Below are 27,746 nucleotides of genomic sequence, written 5' to 3' on the forward strand. Positions count from 1 at the left end.
AAAATGACATGCAAGGTGCCTTCCAACTTGATACTATGCAGAAAAAGCATTTGATCAAAATGTGTGTCCCAGGAGTACTTGGGCTGCCTAAGCACTCTCCAAGCAAGTAATATCTTTCTATGGGCAGAGTTAACATATTCCTTGCCCCCAAAGCAGGTAAATATGGGCTATTTTGAAAAAGCAAGAGAGAAAGAGACAGATAGACAGACAGAGAGGTGAATGGTGGGATAATGGTATATTTGGTTGTTACTTGTTTATCAAAATTTGTGTTCAACCCAATAGACAAATGTCAATTGCTCCAGAACAATAACAGCCAATATAAAATACAGCAAATGAAAATACTAATATCCATGCCTTTTGAAGTATTGCATTGTTTGAAAAGGAATTAAGGTATGCAGCAAAAAGCAGGATCTCCTCCCCCTCCCCTCCCCCTTCTTCTGCTTCCTCTGCTTCTTCTGCTTCTTTGTCTTCTTTTTTAGTATGTCTTAGCTGCCTTTCAAGATCACCATCTTCCGAAGCTGACTTAACATATGAAACAGTGAAATTCAGTGTCAAAGAATTATACAGCCTCCTTAAATGGAATCCATTTTAAAACAGCCTGCTAACATACAGTGCTGTACAGAAGTATACAACCCAGTTCACATGTATAGCAGCATAGCTGGTTTAGAATTGCTGCAGTATGTGGTTTTCATATAACTTTATTGCTGATTTTTTAAACATTTTCCAGACTGATTCTGGAAGTCATCCTCATAGTGGAGTTTAGTCTTTGGGTCATTCTCTCTCTCTCTGATCTCTCCCAAATTTTGGGGGAATACCTTTTGGTCTCTGGACTGAGGAGAGCCATTCCATAATGAGTAGAGCAAGACTGTATGTGTCTCCCCATTGTGTGCGAATGGTGTAAGTGAGCAAGACGTGTCACACATGGTCCTGTGTGTGTGAAGACCCAGTCCGGTAGTCCAACTTGAAACCCCACAGATGTGTTGGGCTACAGCTCTCATTCCCCCAGTCCAGCACACCAGGCAAATGGTTCTGGGGGCTGATGGGAGGCATCGTCTGTCACACCTGGAGAACACCTGGCTGAAGAATACTACCGTGGAGATGGTGTGGTGTAGTGGTTAATGCTGGACTAGGCGTGGGGAGATCCAGAACCTAACCCTCACATAGTCTTGAATCTCTCTGGGTGATCTGGAGCCAGGCATGGACTCCCAGCCTAACATACCTGATGAGGTTGTTGTGAAGTTTAAATGGAGAAAAGAAAGTGTTGAGTGCAAAGCCTCACCACCTCCGGGGGTCCGCATGGAGCTCCAAGCTGGCCTGCCCCTCAAGGGGGTCTGCAGGGAAGCCTGCGCCCTCGTCTCTGTGCCAGACGACAGTGGTGCTCTCACGGCATTTCAGCAGTCGCAGGTCATGGCAGTGGTAATTCAACATCTGCAGACATCCTCCAGGTGCTAAACTCAAGGGAGGCTCAGAAGAGGGCAGGCAGAAGGAAGGTCTTCTCCTTGGTGGCCCCCTGACTATGGAATCATCCCTTCACTGAGGCCCACCTGACACTAGCGCTGCCATCTTTTCAGTGCCAGGTTAAGACTGCCCTCTTCTCTCAAGTATTTAATGGCATTGAGCGGGTGCAGTGTTGTACTACCCGTTGGCTGTTAATTTGCTTGAGATGTTGTATATTGGGGGACACCCCCCCCTTTTCTTGTATTGAGGTTCATGTTTTTATAAATGGCAGTACACTGCCCAGAGAGGCTCAGGCGTTGGGTGGCATAGAAATAAATAAATAATTCAAAATAATCCCATAAATCAGTCCATACATCTAAATAAATCTATCCATACATAAGAAAGTTAAAAATCCAGCTTTCTTTGGTGGAGGAGAAATTCTCCAACAGTTTCTCAACTGTGGGATGTGCTGCTAGCAGTCTCAGTAGCATTGCCTCTTTGCGAATGATTTCCCTTTGGCCACCTTTGCAAGCCGCAACAGCAGCGCTGGCCGCCAGGCCGCCATTTTGGATCCTTCAGGATGGAATTGGCAGCTGTCATCAAAACACTGAAACTTTGCAGAAATTTTTCTGGAATGGAGTGAATAAAATTTTTAAAAAGCATAACTTTTCTCAGGAAAGAAATGTTTTCTGAGAATTCTCAGCTCAACTCTACTATAAACAATGATCCGATGAATAAGTGAGCTTGTCTTTCTGTCTTTTTTATGTCCTTTCTTTCGTTTCATTCTGTGGATGGCCCAGATTGTGCTTGCTTTTTGCGCCATCTCATATGGGAAGAGCCAAACCATTTAATTCCTTAGATCTGTGTTAAATATAATGAAAAACAATAAACAATAGAATGAATTCTTCTCTCATTAGGCAGTTATTCAAAATATGGCTTATTTAGCAGCAGTCACTTAAATTTTCTCCCCTGATTGTCTGGTATTTAATTGCACTTTCTTCTTTGCAGGGTGTCTAATTATGACATTTTCTGGTACACCCACAACCTCTTTTTCGTCTTCTACCTACTGCTGATGTTGCATGTTTCTGGGTAAGTCATGGCCGCTCGTAATTAAGCACAATCATTCAAGCAGGACAGACGAACAGCACTTGAGTTTGCATTTTAATACCAACTTATATTGTTTTGCACTTTTGAACCAAATGGACTGAAACCCAGTCATCCTTTGAAGTGCGCACTTTTAATTTTTAAAAATAAGTGCGTGTTATGGAAATATGCATTTAAAATGAGTACTAAAAGAAACATTTTTAAAAGCAGCATATGAAGGAAATTGAGGGGAAAGCGTTGTTTCAGGAAAACTAGATATAAAATGCATGTTTATTTATTTAACACTTTTGTATACTGTCACAATAGTCACATGGCTTGTGTTTGCTTGTAATGTGTACAGATTTTCATGAGAACTTTTTAAAAAGTCAAAGTTCATGATGAGCTACACCTAAGATTCAAAGCAGTCTCAAATTTTGACACTAGACTGGAAAAATGAGAAAAGGAGAAAACCCAGAACTGACAGCTTCATCCATAATGGGGCAAACGGCTTTATGGTCATGAGATAAGATAGGAAGATCAGTTTTAATGAGCCTCTGTGCTTGGATTTTGGACAAGGCCATCAGTTCTATGCCCATCAGTTATCTTGCCTAGTTGCATGCAAAAAGACAGCAGTTGGAAATTTCTTGCCTAGCCTCTGCAGCTAAGGGGAACTTTATTAAACTTGCATTGAAAGCAAGTGGTAGTCATGCCAATGGGAACTGAAGGGAAATATCGAAATCTATGATTCAACTTCAGAGCACCATGACTCTTACACTTCATCCACTTAGAATGCATGGAATTTCCAATCCAGCCAAACTCTGACTTACTGATCAGATCAATTATATATCTCACACTTCCAAACTTTGTGGTGTAGCACACATCTGCCAGATGGTCTGTTGCCTTTAATGGAAAGGACATCCCTAACCATAAAGCATTCTCAACCACCCACCAAGTTTATAGCATGCCTTCTAGGCAACAATTTGCTGATTGTGTCTACTGAACAATTTTTATTAGTTGCATGGTGAGCAGTTGTTCCCTTGCCACTGGCGTGTGAGCTTTGACTTTTGCTTATTACAGTGTTAAGAGGTAAAAATGTATAGCTGTGGCTGTGATGGGCAGACAAACAACTTTGGAGGTTGCGGAGCATCTCTGAACACCATCTCACCACTGGTTTCATATCTGATTCCCATTTGCAGTCACGGCTTGCTTTGTGCAATGGGACATTCATGCGTATCAAGCAGTGATCAAATGGGAGAGTTAGAAACATAGGAAAAAAATGAGTTAGAAGAGGCCTCCGAGGCCATCTAGTCTGACCCCTGGCTCTAGCAGGCTCCGCTTGTGTAATCCCCAACATGTGGCTGGCCAATCTTTCCTTGAACACCCTCACTGATGGGGCCTCAGCCACCTCCCTTGGAAGCCCATTCCATATCCTAGGGGTCCTAACTATCAGGAAGTACTTCCTGACAGCCAACCTGAAGCCTGGTTCCTTGAGCTTTGCCCCATTGGAACGCATCCTGCCCTCCACTGCAGGGTAGAACAGGCCATGGCCCTCCTCCACATGACATCCCCTCACATTCCTATAAGTTGTTAAAAGATCCCCTTGGAGTGCCCTCTTCTCCAGGCTGAAAAGATCCAGTTCCCTCAATCTCTCCTCAAATGTCATACCTCCCAACCCACCTACCATTCTTGTGACCCTGCACTGAACTGATTGTAAGCTGGCCATGTGTCTCCTATAATGTGGAATCCAGAACTCCAGTTGTGGATGCATTAGAATCATGTAGAGCAGTATCAACACCTCCCTAGATCTGGAAGCCACACTTCTGGCTATACATCCAAAGGTGGTGTATGCCTTCTTAACCACCACGTCACACTGCTGGCTCCTGTTCAGCTTGCTGTTGACAAGTACCCTGAGACCCCTTTCACAAGTGCTGCTCTCCAGCCACTTGTCCCCCATCCTGTACCTGTGACACCTATTCCTGTGTCCTACGTGTGAATCTTTGCACTTATCCACATTGAAACCCATTCTGCAGTCCCCTTCCCACTTCCACAGCCTGTCCAGATCTTCTGGATCTGGATCACCTGCTCCTCAGTTGTGGCTACCACCTCCATTTTGGGATCATCCACAAATTTATACAGCAGACAGGTTATCCCCTCCTCCATGTCATTAATAAAAAGGCTGGACAGAATTGGTCCCAGAACTGAGCCCTGGGGCACCCCATTCATCACTGGCCGCCTACTGATAGCCATCCTCTGCTTGAGGTCCATGAACCATGCCCTAATCCATCAGACAGTGCATTGATCTATCTCAAGGCTCAACAATTTCACAACCAGGATATCATGTGACACTTTGTCAAAGGCCTTTCTGAGATCCAGGTAAATCACATCTATGACATCCCCTCTTTCTAGCCACCTTGAGAACTTATCATAGAATTCCATAAGGTTCATCCAGCAGGATCTGTTTATATGGAATCCATGCTGCATGTCTGCTAACCTACCTTCCCTATCTAGGGCTTTTCATATTATGACCCTTTCCATAGTCTTTCCCAGAATTGACATGAGGTTAATGGCCTGTAATTTCACATATCCCCTCTTTTTGAAGATCTGTTCAAATCTCCCCAAATTTGTACAAATTTACTCCATGCAGGAAAGTGGGGCTGATTCAAACTATTGAAGAAATTTGTACCAATCAAACTAGAAATCGGGAACAAGCTGGATGTAAGCATGTGTTTGACAATTTGTATTTTCAGTGGTCATATGGTGTTTGGGACTTTGAATGGGGCATACCTGGAAAGCAAAAATGAAAATTTAATACATCCGTAGTCATGGCCCATGGAAGTGTCCAAAATGCCAGAAACTTTTGTGGTTGCTATGGCAGGGATAAGCACATTTGGAGCATCTAGAAGCATCTTCATTTAATCTTTTAATTAGAACTCTTGAGAAACACTAACCAGAACCTGATGCAAAAGGCAGTGCGTGTAGAATTCTGAGCCCTGACAATTGTTTGGGATACGAGAACCAAATGGGACTCATAGCTCCTCCACACAAGAACTCAGTCCTGGCCATCCCAAGTTTATCAGCCCAGGAAGCAACCCACTTGAGCCTAATCAGGAAGAAGCAAAACCACTTGTGTGCAGAATAACATATGGCTTAATGAATATAGTGATGAAATATGGATGCAGATGATCAATAAACAAGCAAAGCAACAGCTTACCGATGTCCCTTCAGTTGCAGGGCACCCTAATATGACAGATGTTGTTTCTGGGGTGTGAATTGCTCAGCCACTTGTATGCTGCTTATGCTAAGTTGAAAGCCAAAGGGCAAATAAATAAGCTAAAGGTTTGCATAGCAGTCTCTGTCTTCCCTAGTTCAAGCAGCTGTCAGGAAGCCACAGGCTAATTTCTTTTCCTGGGAGACAAGGCAAGGTGGTTCTGAAGCTGCCGCAATAAAGTAAACAGTTTTGTTTCTCACAGCAAAAGCAGCTGTTCTTTATAAAGTGTAATTGGAGGAGATAGTTTCAAGGCAATTGCCATTCTAACTAGTATGAACTGAAGTTGTGTGTCAGTTCCTGGTGTGATTCCAAGAATCCATCCTGGTTTCTGGATGCTGTGAGAGTTCACTACACTGTTCTGAACCCTAATAAACTCCTTGTAAGTCTTCTGGTAGATGTAGGGACTGAGCCCTCTTCTCTCAAAATGCGATATTCCAAGCTAGAAAGCTCAGACTCTAGAGGTGAGCTAGCTGAAGAAGAGGAGGGATTGGACTGTTTTACTGAAATGCCAGAGCTAAAGAGTAAGATCGGCCAAACAGCTGGTGAGAACTAGATCAATTTATTTTGAAGGGAGATACTGTACAACAAGGCTGGCCAGAGGTGGAAGAATATCGACTCATCAACCCAGTGGTTCATTATTGAGCCAAATGAGTGGACCAATTAAATGATGTCTGGCATTCCCACCATCTGGCTTACAAGCAGTATAAACCTCCCTGAGGGTGAAACCAAATCCTTTTGGAGAAGATTCAGTTTGGAATCAACTCCTGACATGGGCAAGTGCTAGTTCCACCAGTCAGACAAATCTCTAGTTGGACAGAATTATCCAACAGCTAGTCGGATAGCTGCTACTTCTTAACTACTTTCTTAGTACTCTCTCTGTAATGCAAAGTCTGCCCTGACTGGCCAACCTAGTTCAATAAAGAATATACATCTTTCACCCTGCTGCTGAAAGGATTGTGAGCTTTTCACCTTTCACTCTGCTGCCGTGCACCAAGCTTTTTTTCACTTTATCATGATACTTTAGGATTTGTGTTCATCAGTACAATTTAGGTATGGTTTTGGGCTGGGTGTGTTGGCCAGAGCCCTGGATGCTTGTCTGCAGCCCTGGATCTGCTGGAAGTTATCACACCAAGGAGACTGTGTGCACAGATGCCTCTTCTTCATTTTTTTGAACTCTTAAGTGATGGTACAGATTTCTGAATTGTGCTATCATGCGCCGCAGTAACACCTATGCTGGGACAGTCTTTTTTGGATTGCTTGCTTTTTTGAAGTGAATTGAATTCAGAGAAGTGATGATATGTTGCTTAATGAAGAGGAGTAATATTGGCACAGGATTTGGATTACCTGAGTGAGAACTGAATTTAGGATAATGGGTCAGTGCATTGAGCTTATTGGGGTATTCTAGAGGTTGGGTGTAAATATACTGAAAAGCTTATTTGGAGTTACTTGAATGAGAAATGAATGGATTTTCCCTTTGCAAAATGTCCATGCAAGCCATTTGAAAATTTGAATGTACATTGACATGCAAATGTTATGCAGCTTTTTATATATGGGGCCAGATCATTTAAGTCCCTATCAAGTACATAGTGATGATCCTGACTGGAAAGGATCTGTTTTATTGCTGCTGTTGTTAAACAAGTGGGATCCAGAAATTCTTCCCAGGCTCTGACAATGAGATTGCTTTTCTCATTGCTCAGAGAGGAAATCTACCAGTAGGTCTACTTTCCATCCTTCTCTTGTAGTGTTAGGAGGAATGGCACAACATGGGAGCCTTAGGAAGAAGACAGGCAAGTAAGGGTGAAGAAACATGCAGGCTGGATAAGATTCAAGGAGAGGCTAACAGGATAAAACAAAAGGCAATGCTTCAAAGTGCAGGTGGAAAGCTCTAAGCGGGAGCCATTGACCAGCCTGCCAGCAGCCTCTTTCTGCTCCCTTTTGCAAAGGCCACTGGAAGTCAAAGAAAGTAGGGGAGCTGATGTGACCTGCAGAAAGCCATGCCCTGGCTAAGGAATGCTTCTTGATATACAACCATAGGAGGAACTTTCTCTTTTTATCTGTCTGGTTTCCACCCCAAATATTCCTAGTAATACGAATTCCAGAAGGCGAGTTTCGAGACCTTAAGATGTTGAACACTATCCCAGAAATGGGTGATCAGTACTTGATGAAGTCTCCAAGTAAAAGCATTATTTTCCAAGGATGGTGCTTTAGCCCTTTGTGTAGCTCTTTGCCCCTCCCGTGGCTAATGAGAGTGGAATTAGTATTTCATAGAGAAGCATATGCATGCGAATTTGTGTACTTTGTCATGTGCTAAATATCGGGTTTTCTCCTGCACCTGCCCACTTTTTTCATATGGCATGTATAAGTCTGCCCTGGGTATCTAGCTTGAATCTGCCAGGCTTCTAGCTGACTCCTTCTCTTCTCTCCATTTTTCTTCTTGACATCTTCTTGGCTGTTTGAAAGCTGGCCTGCCCAGGTCATGGCATTCCTGCCCTTCCCGGTGCCTCTGGGTCTCTCAAGCCTGGAATGTAAGCTATAGTGGCCCCTAGTGTAGGAAGTCCTCACCCTTCTGCAGTTTCAGATTTTAGAAAAGGAAAGTGTAATGGTGACTAATGTTTGGTACAAGATCTAAACTGGCTTCTTGTCAGAGCTTCAGCCGCATCAGACTACCTGGCAAAGCCCCAAGCACATGTTCCCCAGTGGCTGACCCAGCAGAAGTTGGGTTTATGGGAGCCTTTGGGGCCATGTCCTCAGCTGGTGTTAATCACCCTTGCTCTCTCAGCTTTGGTGGAGTTTTTCCAGCATGCTCTGCCTGGAGAAACAGTCTATACAATGACGGCATTTGGGTCATGGCTGTAATAGGAGCCAGATGGGTAAAAACCGTTTCTATGACTGTGTCTCCTTCGGCTTTGATCAAGTCCAGAAATGCAACAGGAAAATTGTTTGGACATCAAGGGGAGGGAGGAGAGCATTTAATGGATCCCATAAAAATTGTACACAGGGCAAATTCATAACAATATTTTCCCCTAAAAACAAGAGGGTTTTTTTAAATTTCATTTTTTAAGGTCACAAATCAAGCTACATTTGGAATGCTTTGGCATTTTTCAATGAACTTTGCATGTCTTTCATTGCATTTTCATATGTTCCCATTTCTCAGTCAATGTTCACATTATTTTCAGTTTTTCATTTATTTTGGCTATTAAAATAAATGAAAACAAATATCAGATAAAAATGTCCAAGGCAGCTAACAATGGACAGGATCCATAACTAGGCATAGTTAATACAGTCAGTGAATTAATTCCCCAATCATCTTGACTACCGTAAGTGTCACTCATTTTATTTATTTATTCATTATATTTGTATCCCACCATTTTTTCCTTTCTAGGAACTCAAAGCAGCTCACATAATTTTCTTCCTCCTCTCAGTCTTACTCTGTGTATGGCTAACATCAGATACTAGCCAATAACAACTGCATCTTTCTCTCCAAATATAATGCGTAAGAACTATCACAAAAGAGCTAATAAAGGTATTATCAGTGAAAATCTTGGGGTAATAAATTTGTCTTAGGTGCCGCCCAAGGAGAAAGTACTTCCCAACCCCCCCCCCCGCCCCCCCGCCAAACAAACCTATTCTTGGTTGTCTCTTTCTAACCTTTGTACCTGGAGAAACTTTTCTGAAGATCATGAAGATCAGGAAAGGTGATATTGGAGCAGGCCACAAACATTTTTTCTAGCCTAGCCTAACAGTGTTATCCATTTAGGGGGGTATCCAGTTACTGAAAAAATAAGGCTCAGCTTTTTCATTATGAAAACTGGCTCCAGTCTGCTCACTGGGAGCAAATCTCTCATTCCAGAGGAACAAACTAAGTGATTCACTGCTTTGCAGGTACCAACAGCCATGACCTTTAATGTGAGTTATCCCATGTTGCACATTGAATCACTCGCATGGCCAGGAATGCATCACCATTGGAAGGTATCAAATCCCAAACTTGCCTAGAGCCCTGCCCTTGAGCAGAATCCTTCCTGGACCAGTTCCCCTCTGTTCAACTTGACCCAAGTACTCCATCATTGGAAAAACATGGACCCCAGAGATAAAGCATATCCATCTCAGCATTCCAGTGGAGGAAACAAAATGGCAGCCTCCTGCCAAAGAGTGGGAGAAGCCCCAGTGCGTTTTAGCCTCCATATTCCTCCCACTGCCCAAATCACTGGAGCCTCTACTCCCTTTCTTGTGACCTGGGAATGGGCTCCTGAATTTGGGGAAGAGCTTTCTTCCTGTCCCTAAATAACGGCACTGTTTCTTGGCATTTTTTGAGGCATAGCCTCTCAAGGCAACCCAAATGACAGAAGTGAGTAATGTGGCCGTGCTGAGGCTGTCAAGTGCTTTGTGACTTTCTAGCTTTGCAATAATGGATTGTATATCTTGGCAACGGTTCAAGGTGCTGATAGAATGATTCACTGCAATGTCTCCCTTTCAGGAGACATTGTCCTGTAAATACCTCGTCCTTAAAGCTGCAAAAGGTGTTCTTTTCAAAGCATGGAAGAGTGAGGATCATCTACTCTCAGAGAAATTGCATAATTTTAGACTTGGAAAGGGACTTTGGAGTTTATCTAGTCCAACCTCTGGCTTGAGGCAGGTTGTAAAGTGCCAGATGCAGCTGCAGCATCCTTGACAGATGGCAGTCCTGCCTCTCCTTAATCCTCCGGGGAAGGAGAGCGTGTCATCTCATGAAGCACATTGCTTCATCGTCTAGCAGCTTGTCCCTTTGGTTTCTCCTAATGGCTAGTCAAAATCCTTTCTTTGCAGTTCCCTCACTGAGCAGCAGAGAAGAAGCCAGCTGCACCTTCTTCATGGCAGCCCTGCAGATAAGACTGATACCACGACTTCCCCGGGCTGCATGTATCCCAGCATCTGCTGCCTGAGGCAGTTACTCCACTTTGCTTAATAGCAGGGCTGCCCCCACTCACCCTTCTAGTCACCCTTCTCTGGACATGTGCCAGTTTGTCCATGTAGAAAATGAGACTCTGATCTGGGCAAAGGGGTTGTGCACCAGAGTATGCCTCCTGATCAAAAGGCAAGCTCTGATCAGTAGCCTGTGCACAGCTTAGAACAGAAATAGTTTCTCCCACTTTAGGTGGCTACTTCCATTGCCGCTTGTCATCACTGGTGAGTGTGTGACACACTTGCACCTTGTGTTGGGATGCAGCAGACTGCCAGCTGAATCTGCTTGGAAGGCAGCAAGGCCGGGCCAGTGAATCATGCAGAGACACCCAACTGCCTCCTCTGTGGATGGGTGATCCAGGATTGCAGGAGTCTCTGAAATAACACATTTCGTGTGACACGTAGTGTGGGAAGTGTAGCTGAAATTGCAAAGGACATGCTTCACGGGTGGCTGGAGCCTTGTACTGGGGAGCCTTGGACTAAGGTGCTAGTCCTATGGTGGGCATGTCAGGAGTGGAGCCAGCTGGAGCCAAGGGTCAGACTAGATGGCCCAGGAGATCCCCTCTGACTCACTCTGTTTCTATGTGGCCATGAAGCTCATGGAGTGACTTTGGGCCAGTCACTCACTCTCAGACCAACCTACCTCACAGGGTTGTTGTGAGAATAAAATGGAGTGATGGAGATCTCTTTCAGTTCCTTACAAGAGGAGAATATGTGCAGTGTAATGAAAATGTTAATAATCCAGAGTAGAGCATCTGCCTTGCATTCAAGGGTTGCAGGTTCAGTCTCTGGCACCTCCAGTTAAAGAAAGATCAGGTGGCCGGTGATGTGAAAGATCCCTCTCTGCTCGAGACCTTGGAGGGCTGCTGCTGATCTGAGCAGACAGTGGCTGCATTCAGAGAACGTGATATCCTATGTTAAAGGTTGGGAATGGGTTGAGTGTGGGTTGTCAATAAATCATGGGTTGTTGGTGAAACCTGAGTTATTGCTAAAATGTGGGCTATTGTGTTGCACTAGCAAGCACTAGCATACCAGCACTAGCAAGCTGTGGCTTGTGAACCGCATATAACCGATGAAGAGAATCTGTGGTTTGTTATTGGGTTAGTTTGTTCACCACGGTGTGTTGTCTTGGCTGGGTTCAGATGACATAACAACCCACAATTCAACAACTGCACACACTCAACAGATTATCCTGACTTCTGAATCCATGCTTAATGGTTAAAAATGTAACCATTGTGAAAAGAGCTAGTTATGTTCCTGGTGGATCAGCTGATTTCTACAGGTCGCAGTATCTCACGTATATAATTTCATCCTGGATTATGTCGTTCCGCATATTTCAAAACCATCCGTGGGTCGGAGTGTGGGTGGAACGAACTTACTGCACACAGAAAATGAGAATGTCAGGGGAATGACTCTTTAAGAGTATCATTCTTTCTGGTTTGTTTCCCCTTCTGTTGGGTTTCCTTCAATACTCAAATGGCACTTCACTATTTTTAACTATTCATGTTAAAAATGTCTTGAGGGCAAGATTAGCTTTTGTTGCAGTGTTCCATCCCTTTAGATTTCTAACTGTTTCTCCTAAATTTTTGTCCCTTTATTTTAATATAGAAGCAACTTTGAAAACAAGAAAGCAGTGCAGCAATAATATTTTTGCAAAGACCAATATCCGCCTCCTTGTTCTAGTGGAAGATGAATACATCCTTTCCTTTCTGTCCTTCCCTGCTAACCCCAAAATTAATCAAATGTTGGGAGTATTCACTGCTTTTATAATGCTGTGGTGCTCTGCAACATCAGATGCAGACAGCTGACATATAGGATTGAGGGCCGAGGTTGTGCAGGAAGCGACGTTTGAAAAGGCATCACAGGAAAAGAGCCATTAATTTTACCTCTATCCCGTTTCCTTCTCTCATTTTGTCTTTTATAAGCAGGTTCAGAGGCTCATACTCAGGGAATAGGAAATGGGTTGTTATCCTGGCAGTGGGTTAGCAGGGATATGTGAAGCTCAGTTTCGGCTTCTCCCAGAACTGAATTTTTAAAATCTCAAGTTATTTCCATCCTGAGTGTTGAAGGCATTTGTGAATATTGGTCAATACTAAACAATGAACTGAACTGAAATTCTCATGCATCTGCAGTAGACAAATTCAATACATAATGCTATTTCCAGCATAGCAACTCTCGTTCAGCGCCACAAACATGGCTGAATACACAAGGATGCAAACCCAGACTTTCAAAACTCTGGATGGGTGAATTTGTTCATTGTGATTTCTCATGTATTTGCATATATACATCTTGACCTCTTCTGTGCCAGCTTGAAAGAAATGTGCAGATTTTGGTAAATTCTTCCTAAAAATAATCTGAACTGAAATTCTCATTAGTCCTTATGGTTTAGCAAGACAATATAGTTTATTTCCCATTATTCTCTAAGGCACAGTTGGGCAGCTTGTGGCCTTGGAGATATTTTGACCTACATGCCTCATCAGCCGGTGGTATAGTAGGGCAAGTAGCACAAAACATCTGGAGGGCTCCACATAACCAATGGGGCAAAACATCTGGAGTGCACCACATTAGCTGCCCCTACTCTATGGTTTTACAGAGCATGGGAAGAATAGGGGAATGATGATTACTATTCTCAAACTACAGGACTACACAAATCTCCATGGTACAGAAGCATTTTGAAATGGGTATAGAAGGCACACAAAGAGATTTGAGATTCATAGTGAGCTTCAAAGCATTTGCATATATATTTCCATTGAAATTGCAGTGGTGGCAGCATTGGGAGTAAATCACTATATTTTAAGAGCATTCCATTGCAGGGACTTTCTGTGTCTCATTATAACTGTTGCAAAGCACTCCAAGGCAGCCCTGCACAATCCCTCTCTTCTCTTCTCTCCTCCTCCTCCTCCTCCTCCTCCTCCTCCTTCTTTTCCTTTTCCTTTATTGGAAAGGGTTTGGTTCCTTCCCTTGTGTTTGTAGTACTGTAATACCACACTGATTCATGGAATCCTGCACCCTGCAGAACTAGGCTTTAGCTTACTTTAAATGCCTTTAAAAGGGGGGTAGATAAACGTGCAAGGTGGTCCATGATGGCACCTGGCTGCTATTTGGCAGTTCCAGAGTCAGAATGCCACTGACTGCAACTCTCAGGGAACAACAGCAAAAGACTTCTGCAGCCAGCTGGATGATCCCTCGGCCTGGTCCAGCAGGGCTGAGGCACATTTCTCATTCATCCCTAGCCAAAACTATGTATCTGTAGTTCCCACTTATCCCTTGGCTTTTCTCCCCTGAGAGATTTAGTAGTATTCTACCTCAACTTTGCATCTGTGTGATTTATGTAGATCCGTTGTGACAGATTTTTATCTTGCGTTTTTCCTCTTGTGAGAACCCCAGGGTAGCATACATAGTCATCTTCCACTCCATTTCATCCTCACAACAACCCTGTGAGGTAGGTTAGGCTGAGAGTGAATGACTGCCTAAAGTCACCCCGTGAGCTTCATGGAACTAGAATTCCGTCTGATGAAATTCCAGTCCTGTAGTCTAACCACCACACCGTACTGGCTTTCATAGACCCTTGAAAATACGCCTTCAAAGTAATGTTTAACTTAATCCAAACAAGCAGAATTGTTTTGACCAATTATTTAGCTTGGTCCAAGCAAACCTAGGACCACGGGGGATGATGGGAAGGGAGTGCTTGGAGAGCCAGTGAACAGAAGCTGCTAAATGAATTGCACTTGTGTTGATTTAAAAGATACATTTTGTTCAGTAGCATATTGCTCATCAAGATCTTTTTCAATGCAGAAAATGCAAGGCTTTTAAAAATGATGGTTTTCTTGCTTGCTTGTTTGTTTCTATTCCTGTAGAGGAGTTCTAAAATATCAAACTAACTTGAAGGAGCATCCGCCCGGGTGTTTTAATCCCAACGAGACAATTCAAGAGAACAGCCGGTTTGCAGATGGTTTTGAAAAGTCTCTCCCTGCAATTGCCCCGGAGGCTTTCCCAGGAGGGTTGGGCAAGCTGGAACCTCTTCTCAGAAGCAGCTTTGTTTGTACGGAGGAACCAAAATTCCAAGCCCATTTCCCGGAGGTTTGTATGAATGTCTACGTTTTACTCTGCTCACAATAGTGATACCTCTGACACCCATTGGCTTTGCTCTTGTGAAGGCACGGAACGCATAAACACTCGTGAACACAGGCAGTAAAGCCTTTACGATGTTTGCAGTGAAGCTTCTATGTGAAAAAGAGAAGTTGTTGAGCTGTGATTTCACTTTTACATGCAAGTATCTTTGTGGTCCAGGCAGATGTCCGGAAGGACATCTCGGAAGGTCAGGAGAGTGAGAAGGGGGACAATATGGCTGTGGTGTTCAAGTAAGTAATTTGCTACCTCAATTTATGAAAATAGCTTTTGATGGTCTAAAAGGTCCATCTGTTGATATCTGAGTGTGGCTTAACAGTAAGAGTGTTTGCTATTCTCTCTATTTCAAACTAACCTATTCCACAGGGTTGCTGTGAGGATAACAATGTACACAATCTTTAATTCCTTGCAAAAAAGGAGAGATAGGCATCCAAATCAAAACATGAAGGTCGCATCTTGCTTCAACATGCTTCTGTTTACCCATATACACGTGCATGCAAATTTAATTTATTACTTGATCGACTGCCTGAAATTCATACAATTGACACAACTCAGGCTTCTTTAGTGCAGAACAGACAAAAGATTAACAAGTGAATTGACTGAGAAATAAAAAAGAAACCAAAGCAAAGGGAGATGAAGGACTCACACGGCACCCACACGGCAGTCTTTTCAGTGCTAGGTGAAGAGCGTTTTATATTTCCAGGCATTTTTGGTTTTAAAGTGCACTGCCATGGGGTTGTCTGAAGCCCTCCAGATTTGAGGAGGATGGACACCTTATGGAGGGTGGGAAGAGCGCTGGGGCAAAAGTCACATCCACACCATGCCCACCCTGCAGAGCGCTCAGATACCCAGTTTGGCCAGGCCTGGCACCTCGGAGCATAAGGGAAGGGGGCCAAGGTCTCCCCAGCATTCCTCTTATCTTGGCAGCACTGGACTCCTCCACTCCATTTCAGCCTCAAGGAAGGCACCGGCACTGGTCTTTCTGCACCAGCTGTACGGTGGGAGGAAAGGGTGGTCTGGCGGGGGGCCGGCACTGGTCTTTCTGCACCAGCTGTACGGTGGGAGGAAAGGGTAGTCTGGCGGGGGGCCGGCACTGGTCTTTCTGCACCAGCTGTACGGTGGGAGGAAAGGGTAGTCTGGCGGGGGGCCGGCACTGGTGTGTCTGCACCAGCTGTACGGTGGGAGGAAAGGGTAGTCTGGCGGGGGGCCGGCACTGGTCTTTCTGCACCAGCTGTACGGTGGGAGGAAAGGGTGGTCTGGCGGGGGGCCGGCACTGGTCTTTCTGCACCAGCTGTACGGTGGGAGGAAAGGGTAGGCTAACGGGTAGCTGGAAAAAAGTCCCATCACCATCCAGACACTTGCTGGCTATGCCGTTATTGCTATTGCTGTTTATTATGCTATTTTCACCCTGTCTTTTTGCCTGCAAGGCAGCTTGCGTAATCCCCCCCCTTTCATTTTATCCTCACAACAACCCAGTGAGGTAGGTCAGGCAGATTGACAGGAACTGGCCGAAAGTCACTCAGTGCTCTAAGCAGGGACTAGAGTTCGGTTATCCCAAGTTCTGGGCCAACATTACAACATTACTGGCAAAGCTTGCTGCAATGTTACGGGCTAGTTATTTGAAGAACGGGGGGTTCCTTCAGTACTTGGCGGGCTGGCTGTTTGGACAACACAGAGATAGGTGAGTCCACAGTGCGTGACATCATCATCTTCATCACACTGCATTCATGTTCTGCCTTTGTTCCTCTTGCGAGGAACCCAAGGTGGCTTGCGAACCTCTCTTCCACTCCATGTTTATCCTCACAACGACAGACCTGACCAGTCCAGCATTCTCCAGCCAGTCCACCCCACTGGCTCTCTGCGTATTGGAAATGGGTTGGAAATGTACATACAATTAATACAGAAGAGAAGCAGAATAATTTATCCTTATTGGCTATGTCAGATCAGACAGAAGGTTGTTTTTGGCAGTGCTGCTGCTTTTCCTTTTGGTTTGGATTTCCTCTGGATTGGTTTCTTTCTAATTAAGAAAGTGATCCTCTGATCCATTGCAAAGGGGGCATAGAATAATTTGGATTCCCAGATCTGAGGCTGGAGTCAGAGCTTCGACCTCAGAGCCAGGAGTCTGCACTCCAATCCCCATCCCCTCCTCACCATTGATGCAAAAAAGAACCACTCAGCCCCTCTGAGGTGGGAAAACAGGGTAAAGAGGGCATCCTGGGCAGATGGCGAAGACCGAAGAGGCCAAGTCATAAGGTATTGGTTCTCTGGACTCCTCCGTTCCTCCAAATGCCTGCCTAGCTAAAATGTAGAGTGGGGAAATGGGGAATTGCACTTCCGCACTGGATGCTCCTGAGCCTCTGCATTTGGGGTCTTTCAAGCCATGAGGGTGTAATTGCTTACAGCTGTGCTCTTGGTGAACATGTACAGCCTAGGAGGAGCGAGATCTGGAGCCTAGCTCCAGGCAGGATTGCAGTGCCTCTGCAGCAGCAAACGGGACCGGGAGTTAGAAATTTTGCAAGTGCAACTGGGTTTCACAGCATGATTTGAACTTACCAGCCAGTAAGTTACCAGTTCATTAGCGATGGACTGTTTGCAGTCAGAATGTTCTTGCCATCCCCTGCAGACGTGGCTGTGGATCTCCGGCCCATTGTGCTTGTATTGCGCAGAGAGACTCTACCGCTACATGCGTAGCAGCAACAGACCCGTCACGATCACCGCGGCAATCAGCCATCCCTGTGATGTCCTTGAGATAAGGATGGTGAAGGAGGATTTCAAAGCACGGCCCGGGCAGGTGAGTTAACCATTGGATGATATTCTGAACCCTGATCTGGGCAGGTGAGTTAATAATTGGATGATGTTCCACACTGAAACCTAAACATGTTAGTTACCAGTTGAATATGTTGGGAGAAGCAGGAGGGAAGGAGATGGACAGGACTGGGGAATAGACATCCCGAGTGAACCACAGGCAAGGCTGGTGCTCAGGGACAGTGCAGAATGGCGCTGAAACCAGACGACCCATAAGAAGAGTGCTGCTGGATCAGGCCAAGGGTACCTCAAACCCAGCAACCGGTTGTTTCACATAGTACCTACCAGATGTTGCTGGGAGAACGAAGCAGAGCACTGGGGCAATTTCTTTCTTCCATGTTCATGTCCAGCAGCAGGTAAATGCCAGCCTTCTTCAAGGACACATCACTCACTGTGAAGAGTGTGAAGTCCAGTTTGACCTGGGCATGATTCTTCCCAAACTGGGGCTGGCCTAGAAGATCTCAGCAGAAGACATTCCTTCTGGATGTTCAGGGTTTACATCCATGAAAGTGGGCAGCAAACCTTCCATTATTTGAACTGGGGTACTTCTGTGTGTGTGTGTGTGTGTGTGTGTGTTTGGGGTGTGTGCATCAGGTTTCTATAGTACCTGAAGCTCTGTTGTGTTGCCAGGTGCCATTTTGATTTCCCTGCAGTACTCCCTCTCAAGGGGCATTTGGGGAGCAAATGTGGCTGCCACTGATTTGGAATGAGATGGAGAGGGTAGGATAAAATTCAGTGCTTCTGCCTGGAATTCCCATTTAGTGTGTGGAGTGAGAGGGGGACAGTAAAAGATAAGAAGCAGCCTTTCATGTCAACACAGACATTTTTTTTAATTTTTTTTTATTCTTGGGGCAGGGTAGGGAATTACTCCTCCCCTGTTGAGGCATGGTGGTCTGAACTGAATTGGGCTGCAATATTAAAGATTTTTATTTGGGGCACGTGGGACAAAATAAAAGATCAACTTCTGCTTCACAATTCAAATAAAGCATAGTTTGATTTCCAAGAAGAGTCTGTGCCTTGAACTTGCCGCAAGGGGTTGGAAGGGGGAAGTTAGATTGTCTGAACAATTCCAAAATTAGAATTTGCACTGATACAAAACTTCTTCCTTAACATCTCCTTTTTGTGGCTGATCTGTTTCAGTATGTCATTCTACACTGTCCCAGCGTCTCATCTGTTGAAAGCCATCCCTTTACCCTAACACTGGTAAGGAAACCTTTTAATTGTTCATAATGTTTTAGTTTCCATTTCCATAAATGGACATTCCTTCCTTTCCCAAGGAGGTGGGAAGGCATAGATTCATTCAGGTAGCCAGTCATGAATAAGAATGGTATTATACATTGGCATTGTGTGTATGTGTGTCCAAAGCAATTCACACACATTCTGTTGGGTAATCCTTACACAGATTATTTAAGATCTTAAATATAATAAATGAAATCGGGTTGGTTGGCATCATCCTCTTATTATCCCTCATGCTATTTAACATAGACGTGAAACCACTGGAAAAGGTTATCTGGAATGTGAGGGTCACACCGTTCCTTCAAATCCAAGGCAGTGTTTTAGGTTCCACGTCAGCATCTGATATTAGCACTAGATTGGATGAGAGCAAAGAAACCGAAACTTAGTCCAGATGAAGGAGAGGGAGCGGTGTTCCTGGTTAGTCAAAGACAGACCAGGAGTAGGAATTCAGCCTGGTCTGAATATTTTCCATGTTCCTTGAAGATTTGGGTTCACACTTCGGGCAGATTCCTGGGTTCAGTCCTGAAACGGGCTGGCCCAGTTTCAGTGGCAGGCAGGAGTGCATTTGCAAAGCTGTTGTGGGCCGGGATTTGGTCCTGGTGATGCATGGATCAGCTGCATTCAGTTTAGCTACTGCAGTGGATGCTGCCTGGGGCTGCTTTCCAAAACTGTTTGGAACTCCAGCTGGTCCAAAATGCTGCAGCCAGACTGTGGCTGCTTGCAGCAAACACCTGACTCCCGTGGCTTCACCAGCTGCTGGCCTATTGCAGGCAAAGACTTCAGAGTACTGATTATTTATGCTATCTATTTATTTGATTTATATCCTGCTTTCTTTTCTTTTTTTTTGCGAGTAACTCAGAGTGTCTTACATCATTCTTCTCCTGTTCTCAGTCCTATCTCCACAACAACAACCCTGTGAGGAAGGTTGGGCTGAGAGCCTGTGACTGGCCCAAAGTCACCCAGTGGGCTCCATGGCTGAGCGGGGACTAGAACCCAGATCGCCTGACTCCCAGTCCCATGCTCTTAACCACTACACCAGTCTTCTCCAACCTTATACCTTGCAGGCATGTTTGGCCTGCAACACCCAGAATTCCCAGTCAACGGCCCTGCTGAATGGGAATACTGGGAGTTGTGGTCCATGTGCCTCTGAAGGCCACCAGATTGGGGAAGGCTGCCCTACACCGCAGTGGCTCCCCTTGGGATCGGGCTACTTGAAAGACCTCCTTTCCTCTGGGTTGCAAGAACTTCATGGGCACGGTTGCAAGAACCATCACAGGGACAGTTGGAGGGCCAGCGAGAGAGGATCTTTTTGGCTCTAGCATTCCTGCTGAGGAGGCTGCTTAGGGTAGGTTCTCCACCGTTGCCCTACCACCAACAGGCCAAGACTGTTTTGTTTTGTTGTTATTTCTGAAAGGGGTTTCAGTGGTGTGGACATGCTTTATTTCCTGTAACATTTTGTTTGTTCAGATGTTTCTTTTTAATTATGTTTAGTTTTATCTCAGTTTTATTAGCGTTAGTCACACTGAGTACCATTTTTCGTGCAGTCCTATAGATTCTGGTGATGCTGTGAAGGGGTTGACTCTGTGTGTGTGTGTGTGTGAGAGAGAGAGAGCGAGAGCGAGAGAGAGAGAGGGAGCTTGTGTGTATGTGTCTACACACACTATGAGCTCAAAAGGTGATCTTGGGAGAGGTGAGGACGGAACTGTGGTCTTCCTGACTCGGCTCAGCCTCACTATGTTCCACAAGAAAGAGCTCTTCCTCTTTTATATGGATATGCAGAATAAACCCTTATATTTACATAGCTTTATGTTCTTTTCTAGCCCTCATGCATGTCCACATCTTCCTATTTCCAAGAAGTAAAACATCTACTTCCAAAAGTAGGTTAAGCAGGACATGGTGGAAATGTTCCCCACCAACCTTTACATGATGTTCTACTTTTATAAATATCAAAAACCTTCTGTGAGTTGCTGCTTCTGAATATGGAAGTTCTGTGGTTCATTCTGTGAATGTATCTGATGTTTGAGGCCAGTGCTAATATCTGTCACTCCATCTAGTCTTTGAATAATTGGGGCCTGTAAAAAACATTGCAGGAGCTTTTCCCAGGTACTGCTGTCACCTGTCCCCTCACCAGAAAGCTTCCCAGGCAGTGTTCATGGCACACTCATAGAAATGTTTAAATAAATAAATAAATAAATAAATAAATAAATAAATAAATAAATTCAACATGCTCAGGCCTCACTGTCCCCCCACACCCACACCCACAATTATTCTTGTACTTCTGCAAAACTTTGGGTTTCCCCTAACCTGTAGATGCCTTGCTCTCTTGTGGATGGATGTTTGCCCTTTTGGCTGCAGAAGATCTCAGAGAATGGAGATCACTACCTGAATGTCAGATCGTAAGACAGCCCTGCAGTGAATGGCCAAGAAAGGGTACATGCATCATCCAATAAAGGGACAGTATTTGTATATTTTTGCATCTGCTAATTGGTGTTCATGGGTGCAAATTTATCACAATTTGAATAGAAATATGTGCATCTTACCATACCTGGAAATACTGTGACCTGTGCACCTTGCTCTGTCTGCTGCCCATGTTCTTTTGATGGGCAGCTTCAAAGCTCTTCCTTCAGATGGTTCCTTAACTTTCGACCCAGCTTGCATTGGACGCAAGATAAAGAAGAAAACCTTCTAAACAGTGAGCAATATTCCCCCAGTCCTGCCAATCAAGGATTGTCCTATGGACTTCGATGCATCTTTGTTGAAATCTATGCACAATTATGCCCAAGAATAGCGACCTATCTTATCATGCATAAACTATGTGGTAGTACAAGTTGCGTGTGCACCTATTGCAGTGGATATATTCAGACCTTATGCTAGAAAACTGGAATACTTTCTTTCATTTTACTATTCCTATTTTTCATTTGCCTTTGGTTTGACGTGTGAAAATCCACAATAAGAAAGGCCACACCAAGGTGGCAGAAGTGGTGAAGGCCATTATCACTGCACACATCAACCAAAATAAATGATCCCCAACCCTTCTTTCCTTCATTCTTTCTTCCCCATGCTTCTCTGGGGCCCTGCTAATATGTGGCCAGGATCCGTCACAGAGAACTGAGCTGCCATTGGGAACTTGCCACCGTCCCGCTGAAGCGGTGTGGCTGATCTAGGCTAGGGCTGCGGCAGGGGCAAGCAGGTGGATTCCCCTTCTCTCTGCACCATGGTCCCAGTCTGGATTGCCTGCCTCTGTGGCTTTCCTTTAAAGAAATGCCACGGCTTGTTCTGTGAACGGCATTTCATCTAGCCTGGGCCCCTCTGTGGTTTCAAATCAGGCTCCGTGAGGGTTCGCAGCACTCCTCTGGCACTTCTCCTCCTCTCGAGCATGATGCTAACTATGCTGGTTCTCCCCATTGTGCATCTGCGAATGCGCAGCTCTGGCTGCCAGAAAAGGCCTCCATGTGCTCGGTAATCTTGGAGAGAGAAGCTCATCTAGCTGGGCTGGGACACAATTGTTACATAGCAGAGATGTAAGTCGGGGTGGAAGGCAGAACCCCTAAAGAATGGGTTCCCCCCAAGCCTTGCTTGACATGTGAATGGGTCTGAATCCCAATCGCTGGGCGACAAGGGTAGGCAAAGGCAGTCAGCTTCAAATCCTGCCTGTGCACTTCCCAGAGGCATCTCGTTGGCCGCTCTCGTTGACTTAGACGGACCTTTGCTCTGGTCTCGCATGGCTCTTATGTCCTTCCGACTCTTACACCCCACTTTTCTAAGATTTCACTTCGACACGTCTGCTCGCTCACTGGCCCAGTGAAGCTTTTTCCATAAAACCTGTATACAAAGGGCAAGCCGCATCCTGGGACATCCTGAAATGCAGGCAGTCCATGAGTGCCAGCAAAGCAATAAAATAAGTTCAGCAGAGAAATGCATGAAAACTGATCGAAGGTTCACGAAGGTTCAGCAACATGTCCCATGACTGTGATTATATTTAGAACTCAAGCAACGTCTCAAGCTATTTCTATCCCCTTAGCAAAATCTTCTTTATTTGGCTCATCTCCATGGCCTCTGCTAATGTCATCTGTCCAGTCCCACTACGGATGCAACTCTACCTTTGTTTGTGTGTATGAGAATGTCTATTATGATCAAATCCATCAAGCTCAGTCACTTTCTCATTTTTTCTAAAGTCAAGTTTTTTTTAATCCTATTTCCACACTGATTTAAAGGCAGTAGCAGCAGTGAAAAAAATCCCTTCTGCATGGAAAGACATATGCATTTTAATGCACATTTCTCAAAACATATGCATTCCGCACATATCTTTCAAATTATGTGCATTTTTGCAGGCAATTTCCTCTAAAATATAGCATCCTTGTGCACATTTTTCTGTAAGATCTGGATTTTTATGTGTCCCTTTCTAGTGATATATGCCTTTTTAATGTGCAAAGTTTGATTGCAGACCTCCAAAAACTGTGGATATTGTACTGCTATAGTTTGCATGGATAGGCTCATTTGTCATTTGCTAACTTTAAAAAAAGGCAAACGGAATTAATTCCTTCCCCATGCCTAATATTTATAGATCTGTCAATTACAGCATTTACTTTGGCTACCCTTCCTCTCATGCAGTCCCAGTCAGTCTTGCTTGCTTCTGCATTCAGAGTTTTCAGATCTTGACTTGTTTCTCTCCAAGGAATTGGGTCACTTCTCATCAAAGCTAAATGAATTTCTTGCCTGTTTGCCCCAGATGAATTCCATAGGTACAGCATTCCCAGCATGGAGAGGACCCTACCATGCCTCTGCTGCTATGTGCTGGCAAGTCCTCTCTGACTTATGGTGACCCTATGAATGACTGTCCTGTGATTGATTCCGAGCCGTGGAGGCTCATGGGAGACCAGCCAAGAAGGTGTGGAAACCATGCATGCATAGAAACCATACGGATGTGTGAATCTGGGACCCAGGATGAGATATCATGCCACACGGTTACTCTGCGTCATTGTTTAGTGTTATGTTTGGATTCAACCTAAGAGTTGTTAAGCATTACATGTCCTTACAGCCAGATCATTTTCAAAGATACTTCTTCTCCTCTGAGAATGCCAGATCCTTCAGCCTGAGCCTCTTTTCCTCTCTGACAACATCCCCTTCCTTTTGATAGCTATGGATATTCAAGGGTCGGGATTTTGCTGTCCTGAGCTCCAGTATGCTCCCCAAGACTAACTTTCACTGGGCCGTGTGAAGAGGCCATGGGAAGACGTTCCAAAGTTTCTTTCTGAAAGCCCTGCTTTCAGGTCCCCTTGATCCTGGCTAGGATTACCAAGAAGTGCGTCAGGATGATATTTATAGGAAGAAGACAGTCCTAGCCCTGCGTACTTGGTACGGCATTTCCAACTGGCAGCGAAAGATTGTTATTATCCTTATTCTTCTGGCAACTTCATTGTGTCTGGCAAGATTGTCTCTGTTGGATAAGACAGTGTAGCAAGATGCCACATGCTTTGTTATTTCTCATTTATTTCTGACTTTTCTGTCATTGCAATGCCTATTTTTGATGCTTATTGATACAAATTACACAGTCTGAAATAGGAGTGATGAAACTTCCCATTTTTTGGTGATGTTGGCCTGATTTTCCTGACTTCACAGAGTAGTCCTTATTTGTACCATTAAGGCTTTCTGAGCATTTTATACAACAGTCTTTGGAGTTCCTTTGTGACTTCTTTTCATAATTTTGTCATGTTTTTATTGTGAATTTAGCAAATTTGCTTTTCCTGAGCCAACTTGCGACCAGTGGCAGAGCTGTGTCCCCGAAATCTGCACTTTTCCCAAGCTTGGTGACACAGCACTTCCCGGGCAGGGAGATGGAATGGGCACAAAATATGCATAGTATTGATAATTCTCACATAATTCCAGTCCTCTATCAGCTCCATTGGCTTCCCGTTGAAGTCCAGGCTCAATTTAAGGTGCTGGTTATTACCTATAAAGCCCTAAATGGCTTGGGACCAGGATACCTAAAGGAACATCTTTTTCCCTATATGCCCTCCCACCCCTTAAGATTAGCAGCAGAGGCCCTTCTGGGGGGACCCTCTTTGAAAAAGGTCAGGAGACAGAGCACCTGGAGGAGGGCCTTCTCTGTGGTGGCGCCCCGACTATGGAATGTGCTCCCTAGAGAGGTCTGCCTGGTGCCATCATTATATGCTTTTCAGCGCCAGGTCAAGACCTTTTTATTTGACCAATATATTGTTAATCGATTTTAATTGCATATTTATTTATTTATTTATTTAATTTTAACTATGCCATTTTTATATTCAGTCGTGGTATAGCCAAGTTATTTTGTTTAGGACTTACATTGTAAGCCATCCAGAGACGACAGTGATGGACGACCTATAAATGCCCTAATTAAATAAATAGATAGATAGATAATTGCACACACCATGCATGCTTTTGAGAACAAGAGGACAAAATAACAGTTTTGTCACTGAAAAGTACTTCAAAAATATGTAGTTTAGGAAAGCATGTGCATTAAAGCCGCATACATTTAGAAAAATGTGTACCAAAGGCATGAATTTCTAAGGAGACATGTGCAAGCCATCAAAGACTTCTGCAGCAATAGGACAGAATGAGCCTAATCCTCAAAATTGGATAAACTCAGAGAAAGCTTGTCAGGTCTGCCCATCCCTATATTCAAACTGGCTTGAATGACATAGGGGTGAGCAGTACGCAGCTCATGACTTGAATAGCACATAAATTCAGCAGTCCAGCTAAAGTTCTGCAAAATCTCAGTGGGGAATTTTCCATTGGGGTTCATGATGCAACCCCCTGGAAGTTCTGAGAGTTATAGGAAATTGGCCTTCAGGAGTTGTCCATTCCTGACCCCTGTGGTCTACAGGGGTCTGGTTTTGAGCCGCCTTGATGTCTGCTTGCTGAACTATTTCCATGCAACTTGGATGATTCAATACTGAATTTTTATAGTGGGCTTGAATCTGATATACCAGCAGTGAACTCATTCTCTGACTGTGCATGGGTATAACTGAAAAAGCACCCTCTGTGCACAGCGGAGACATATCAGCAGGTGTGAGTTGCAGAAAGAACTTTGGGGGGAAAGTTCCCTTAGGTGACCCTGCAGTGCACACACACTCAAAACCCAACTCCATGGGACTGACTATTTGACAAGCAAGGTTTATCAGTGAACGCCAGGATTTTTTAAAAAGATGGGCGATGTAGTAGCATCCTGGAAGGGTTAGAAGCCTACATTGCATTGTGGCGTCTGGTCACAGGGATTATTTTTATGTGTTCTCATCTTCCACTTTTGTTAGATCTTAGAATGTACAGGATTTCTATACATTGGTGACTGGTTTGCAGGGGATGGGGTATGAGGCGAGACTGTGGGAACTGGGTCTCTTCAGCCTGGAGAAGAGGACACTCAGAGGGGATCTGTTGGCGACATACAGGTATGTGAGGGGGTGTCACATGGAGATGGATAGAGATCTGTTCTCCCCTGCAGAGGAAGGCAGGACGCGCTCCAACAGAGCAAAGCTCAGGGAGCCAAGGCTCCGTTTGGATGCCAGGAAGCATTTCCTGACATCCAAGACCCTGAGGGCGTGGAATGGGCTTCCACGAGAGGTGGTTGAGGCCCCATCGGTGCGGGTGTTCAAGGATAGGCTGGACGAGCACATGGTGGGCATGTCGTGAGCAGAGCTGGCTGGAGCCGGAGGTTAGACTAGATGGCCCAGGAGGCCCCTTCTGACTCGCTCTGTTTCTATGTTTCTACTAAGGCATTCAGAACCCTGCAGAGATATGTGAGTTAAGCTATCCAGAGCATTCAAAAGAGCATCAAGCTGCTTAGCTAGACCATACTGGATTTTACCAGAGAGGTCCGGTTTTAAATTACATGCATTTAATTCTGTGCGGTAAGCTTAGTTTGAGGAATCAATCTGTGGAAATACCAGCAAGAGGATTTTAAACTTCAGTCGGCCATTTGATGTACTCACTTTCACTACTTGCAGGCACAATTGCTCAAGTGTAGTTGGCGTATAATAATTCACTAGGCCATTCTAATTTTATGGAGAGTTTTGCATTTTTAAGTTACTCTTATTAAATGGTCCACTTAATTTATAAATTAGATGGCAATGTCTCTCCTTTTTTGATCTACTCTTGGAGATTTATCTAGTTCATTTTTTGAAAATCCCATCCAAATTTCTCAGGGCAGACTTCATCTTTCTTTTACTGACCCATAACCTGTGTTGTGGGTGAGGCTGAAAGGAAAAGATTGGCTCAAGGTGAATTCCACCCACTGCAATGGATGTTTCGTTTTTACTGTCTTTTTTAATAATTAAGTTTAATTTCTTCTACATTGATTTCACTTATATCTCCTGATGAGGGTCATTTTATACAGTCTGTAATGAATAAATAAATTGGAAATCTGGAAATCCACCCATACTCATGCCCAGACAGCTGCAACAACAGAAAGAGGATGAATCCAATTTCTGTTATCACACAGTAACTCTTGGTACTCAAAGAGATGGATGTGGTCACGGTAAAGATGCCTGGTCCCTATTTGTGGCATGCCTTCTTTCCTTCTGCCTTTGCCTCTTCTTTCTGGATACTGTATACCTTCGCTCTGCAGAGTTGTGTAGGGATGATCCAAGCACTTGCCTCCATGCATTTAGTTGCGTCGATTGCATTTAATGGGGTGCAGTATATTATCTTACGCCCATAGCTTGGAAAGGCACAAATAAGGACTCTTTATTCTTTGATGGCTATTGGTTTGGATGATGTTGTAAGATTTTAAAAAAAGGATGTTTGGTGATGTAATTAGAATCTTTTTGAAAACAGCAGAGGGCTTTACAATAAAAGACACCTGGTGATCTCACTGAAA

The 27,746-nt window shown here is 44.4% G+C and overlaps 1 protein-coding gene across 2 annotated transcripts in view; it reads left to right on the top strand.

The window, feature by feature from the left end:
• The window catches only part of NOX4 (NADPH oxidase 4), a 102,852-nt gene that overhangs the window by 19,112 nt on the left and 55,994 nt on the right, over positions 1 to 27,746 (top strand). For both annotated transcript variants that reach the window (XM_044442173.1, XM_044442174.1), the window contains exons 7-10: positions 2,446 to 2,526; positions 14,584 to 14,806; positions 17,478 to 17,645; positions 18,800 to 18,862. In XM_044442173.1, coding sequence (XP_044298108.1) covers positions 2,446 to 2,526; positions 14,584 to 14,806; positions 17,478 to 17,645; positions 18,800 to 18,862 — 535 coding nt within the window. The remainder of the gene's footprint in view (positions 1 to 2,445; positions 2,527 to 14,583; positions 14,807 to 17,477; positions 17,646 to 18,799; positions 18,863 to 27,746) is intronic.

The sequence above is a fragment of the Varanus komodoensis genome, unplaced genomic scaffold (assembly GCF_004798865.1).
Source record: "Varanus komodoensis strain SLA01 unplaced genomic scaffold, ASM479886v1 scaffold4, whole genome shotgun sequence".
NCBI lineage: Eukaryota > Metazoa > Chordata > Lepidosauria > Squamata > Varanidae > Varanus > Varanus komodoensis.